The 5256-nt window shown below is 39.8% G+C and overlaps 1 protein-coding gene across 1 annotated transcript in view; it reads left to right on the top strand.

Moving 5' to 3' along the window:
- The first annotated feature begins 4384 nt into the window (after positions 1 to 4384).
- Positions 4385 to 5256, top strand: part of kndc1 (kinase non-catalytic C-lobe domain containing 1) — a 39718-nt gene continuing 38846 nt past the window's right edge. Inside the window, exon 1 of the mRNA XM_023425942.2 lies at positions 4385 to 4863. Within this exon, the coding sequence (XP_023281710.1) occupies positions 4759 to 4863 (105 nt within the window). The 5' untranslated portion in view covers positions 4385 to 4758. The remainder of the gene's footprint in view (positions 4864 to 5256) is intronic.

The following is a 5256-nucleotide window of genomic DNA, read 5'->3' as shown; positions in this document are numbered from 1 at the left end:
TACAACACATCACAATATGAGTTGGATAATTGAACCTGGTTAAACAATGTTAAACCTCAGGGTTGCTATTCCCAATACTCACAAGGTCATCCGTATGAATGAAATGGCCTTACAACAGCTAATTCTACCTGTTCATTATACACACCAGTTCTTATGGTAGCTATTCTCAGAGCACCACTAGCTGGTGTAGTTGTAATGTTATACAGGAATGAGTAATTCTTACTAAAAAAGCATTTTAACCTACATTATCTCTCAAATCAAGGACTACTGTAATGCACACAAACTGTGTGCTCTGGACTCTGGAAAAAAGCCTGATGTTCGAGCTTTGTTCGCAGAAAGCCTGTTTAACATATAATTATATTTCTTCACGACGGAGTGGCTTCGAGGCTTTCTCTTATTTGACATGAGATTTGAGAGATTGTTTTCAGAGAGATTGGAGCATGCTGGCAACCCAGTGTAATGGAAATGAAAAATTATATAATTATTATTATTATATTACTATTTCAGAATTGAAGTAAAATCACATTCATTATTTTTGCAAAGGCATACTAAGTTAATAATCTGTTAATGGGAATCATGGGAAAGTCTCAGAGTGATACACACAGCTCCAAAGAATCTCTAAAACTGAATTTCTGAACTAACTCTGACAGAGCGTCCTGTAACCATAGTAACTCACTCACGCACACTTGCCTGCCTGTGCACAGTGCAAGAGAAGAGGTAGAGACACTGCTGTCAGAAGATCCGCTGACTCCTCTGAGCAGCACGCGTGGGAATAAATTACAATATAACAGTTTATGGATATTTCTCACTTTCTCCCGATAGTTGAAGAACTCGTTGCTGCATGGTGCTGCTGTTGTATTGTTGCTCTGTCTTATCTGCCCATGTGCTGTCAGTGTCCTCTTTACATGTAGCCACATCATCAGCTATAAATCTGTTTTTCATGCTCTGCACCCCCAATGCTGGAGTTCCATTGAAGTGCGCAATTTGCATGATGACATACATGACCCAATTAAGCTCATGTCTCGTGAGGCTGCTGATTGGTCAGAGGCCTGGGGCTCAAGCCCATGCAAGCCTGCGCATTAAGGCGCCACTGGATACAGTAAGTTCCTTGAAAGAATTTGGGTGTAGAAATCGCCTAAAATATCTTTTTGAAGTCTAGAGAATTACTCAAGACCCATATGCTCTTACATTTACTGGGACATTTAAAAAAATACAAGTGTCATATGATGATATATGATATTGAGGGAGACAGACCTCAGTTCCGGCATGGTGCAATTTGGACATGAGGAGGCAGAGATCAGCTGTGGCAGGCTCTGGATCAGTTCACCCCCTGATGGTAAGATAAAATGAAAGCATGTCAGCAGCATTAGCTGCTAACTTAAGGGAAAGCACACCCAGCATGAAGCTATGACAGTTAGAAGATAGTAGATACTAACTTATGGACTACAAGACTAGCATGAAGCTAAATAATACAGTCACTAACATTAATCAGACATTAAAAGGCTAGCATTAACTGCTAAAATACTACAGTTTGGGCATTGTAAGATTAGCATTAGCTATTAAACTTCATAAATATGGATCATACAAGACTAGAAGAAGCTGCTAACTTTTGGACCTTACAATTACAAAGGTGTCTGTAGCACCTCCTAACCTCTGAACTTTACAAGGTTAGCTTTAGCTACTAACTCTTGGACAAAGGGTAGGTCTTTATAAATGTAATGGTAAGATGAAATGAAAACATGTCCGTAATATTAGCTACTAGCTGTCATGTTTGAGTAGTTAATAGTTTGCTGTGTAATGACAGCCAATCCTGATCAAAATGTTTTTTCTCTGACCCATCGTCTGAGGCAACATCAGTTTCTTGTGATGACAGCGCAGCTGGACCACAGCTGGACCACAGCTGGATCAGTTGTCAGTCTGCAGGTGTTAACAACTTTTTATGCCTTGGAGTTTGTAATGTCCAAATAACAAGTACATCCAGTGCAGCGCTGCAGTGACACCATCAAACATGACAAAAGTGACTGTGAAATACCATAAATAAATTGCTTGTCAGCAGGTGCCCGTTCATTAAAAAACGTTATTTTTGATTAAATTGTCAACACATCCATCAAACCACAGGTAAGTTTCTGCTCAGACACTGAAAGCTAATAAACCAACAAAGCTTTATTCATCTGCATTTATGAATGTTCTCTTTGTAAATTCATTATGTCCATTATCCAAGTTATGACAAGAATGTCTCCTAATTCGTAGAAATTATTAAAGTAGTGTTTATTTTAGTGATAGTGGAAAATATATTAAATATCAAGTCAAAATATACTTTCTACTTGATGCACAGGGATTTTCAACCTGACAGCAACTGATGTGAAATGTTTTTACAGCTGAAAGCAACAGACTCTTCCTCTCCCTGACTATAAGATTATCTATGATACAATAAAGAAATGGGAAAATGACCAAAGACTAAAAGAAAAATCTTTTTCATGAATGATGAAAGTTGTTTTATGATAACCCTAACCCTATTCTTAATCAGACCTGATGCAACTGTTCGTTGTTCTAGATACATTTTGTTTTCAGAATTTATTAACTATCACAGGACTTCCAGCAGATTCATCCCAAGGCAGCGGGAAAACTGTTTGAAAACTGGGCGGCTGTCGGTGACGGAATCCTCACATGTGCCCAGCAAGAGGGAAAGTGCACTTAGTGCTGGATGACATTACACCAGGTAACCTTAATATTTCTTAAAGTAATACGTCATCATCTATTAAAAAAAACTGATCCTACATTATTTTGCATTTTGATACCTCCACAAAATAAGCTTGATAACTTAAAGTCAGTTTTATTTCAACATTAAGTGATGTGTAGTTGATTATTTAGAAAATGCAGAGACCAGTCAAGTGTTCCTGCACATTTTGTGCTTTGGGGATGAGATGACAACGTGCCAGCTCTTCACTGCTATTTCAGGCCACGCCATCAAAACAGACTCTTCGCTGAAGGGTGTAGATGTTTGTGTTTGACATCAATTACACCAAGCAGTGCCTCCCCCACCTGGGAGTTTCTCTGGCATGTAGTGTATTGTACATTATGTACATTTGTATTCTGCATGATAACTCGTTTTTGTTTTATAATATACTGTTGTTGTTGTTGTTGTTGTTGTTGTTTTTTTTATCATTAGATATAAGGTATCAAGACAATAAGTCAAGAAATAACCCAGTTTATGGGTAACATGAAATCAAGCAATAGAGTTCATTTCGCTCACCAGGTTAGTTAAGTGAACAACCAAAACTTCTGGGTTGAAAGGGAAACCCAGCACTTGAGTCAAACCAACGGAGTAAATGTTCTGTCCCATAGTTACCCAGCTGTGGAGTTACGGTCGGGTTATGTTTTAACAGTTTTTGAGTGTGTGCTTTCACCCGTTATCACACAGTCTTCATAGAATGGAGTATGTTCAGTTGTCACAGAGATGGTGAAAAGCCAACTCAGTGGCTGTTATGATTTCATACCATTCTCAATTTACAGATGAAAACCACAGGATACAATTTTAAGTGCAAGAGGAAGTGGACCTTGAGGTAGGATTGTTTTGTCAGTTGTTTTTTTTTATCACTTTCCTTAACATTGTGAGAGAGGACATTTTTCACGCTTCTGTCATTTCCTCTGGAAATAATATTTGGATCTTGATGTAAAAAATATTATAATACACACATTTATGGTGTTGAGATCTATGACTTTGTACAATTTGGTGCAGATCCAGATAATAATCTGATAATAATCTGGATGTGGTGAAAGAAACTTGCAACATTCAATTTATAAAATTAGCCTTGTATAATGCTGACGTCATCATATCACACAACAGGTAATAACACCATACAGCTGTAGGGATTAAAGACAATAAATTGCGGAAAAAAGATAAAAATAAAACTGTGCTTAACAAAAGAGGTGTAGGGTTGTTTGCCTTGGTGGAGGTATGTGCTCTCCTGAGTGTCATGTGAAAGAGAATGAAGGAGTTTTGAGAAGGATACTAAGTAAATATATGGTGTGTGTATATATATAATTGTTGTGATAAATGTCCAAATCTTATTATCATGACTATTTTGATATAACTTTGTAGGATAAACACAGACTTACTGTAAATGGTGGCCGTTGAGTATGTGTGCATTATCGTGGAATAATACAAAGCACTGCTCATATTAATGGCATAACGGCTCAGTCGAAGCCATATCACAGGAATAAGAAGGGATTAATAAGAGCTAAGTGATGAATATGAGTCAGTCACAAACTGCACTGTGAACGGAGGCGTGGAGCCAACTGTGGCATGCAGACAACAGCACCGTCCACTCTGCCAACACTGACTCCTCCACTGGGAAGGGAGGACTCACAAAACTGCAGCTCATTCGCCTTCAGTGTGTCGCCTGTGTGTGTGGAGGTGTAGTAGTCATGACAGCCTCAAACACCGGCCGTCACCCCCCACCACCACCACCATCATCACCACCACCACCACCACCGCTTCCTCCTCCTCCCCCAGCACGTTGTGGACGCTCGATTCCGGCGCATTGCTGTGCTTTCCCTGTTTTCTCCTGCGTTGTTTTTGGACCCGAGTGTCCCGCAGTGACCATCGACTGACTGCTGGACTGCAGCAAGTAGTCGACCCCCGCTTGTGCTCGGTGTACCGAGAGAGCTCAGGCATGCCATCTGTCTCGACTGGCAACACTGTTGTTGTCTGGGCCGAAATTCGTTTCACTACTTGAGGGAATCAAAGTTGCTGCAATGGAGACTCCCGGGAGTGATGCGGCTCTCACACACTTGGGGAAAGCTGAAGACAGAGACGGATATTATGATGTGGAACATCTGCCTCCGCTGCTGGAGGATGAGGTGAGACTATATGGTTGTTAAGTTATAATGAAATACAGTTCTTATCATTCATTTAGAAAAACAGTCTTGACTTCAGACTGGACTGTTTTCTGATTAGTAGCCTATAGGACAAATGGGTATATTACTCATTAGGTAAACTTTACAATAAAAGAAACGTGTCATCCCCAATGTAAAAGCAGAACAGCTGGTGGATACTGTCTCCAGTGTCCCTGCACATCATGTCAAGCTGTCATTCTGAGTTCAAGTTGATATGGTGATTTCATAAATAGGCCATGAGGAGGATTTATCCTGCTTAGTCAAACTGCTGAGGATTTAAAGTCACTTGCACAAGATTTGAAGACCTTAGATTATTGGAATATTTGCTGTTATGATTTCACCCCTCACCCCCCCCCC

The sequence above is a fragment of the Seriola lalandi genome, unplaced genomic scaffold, assembly GCF_002814215.2.
Source record: "Seriola lalandi dorsalis isolate HSWRI2012SDOR001 ecotype SW California unplaced genomic scaffold, Sedor1 jcf7180002054795, whole genome shotgun sequence".
In the NCBI taxonomy this organism is placed as follows: domain Eukaryota; kingdom Metazoa; phylum Chordata; class Actinopteri; order Carangiformes; family Carangidae; genus Seriola; species Seriola lalandi.
The sequence above is the reverse complement of the archived record's forward strand: the minus strand, read 5'-3'. Positions and strand labels throughout refer to the sequence as shown.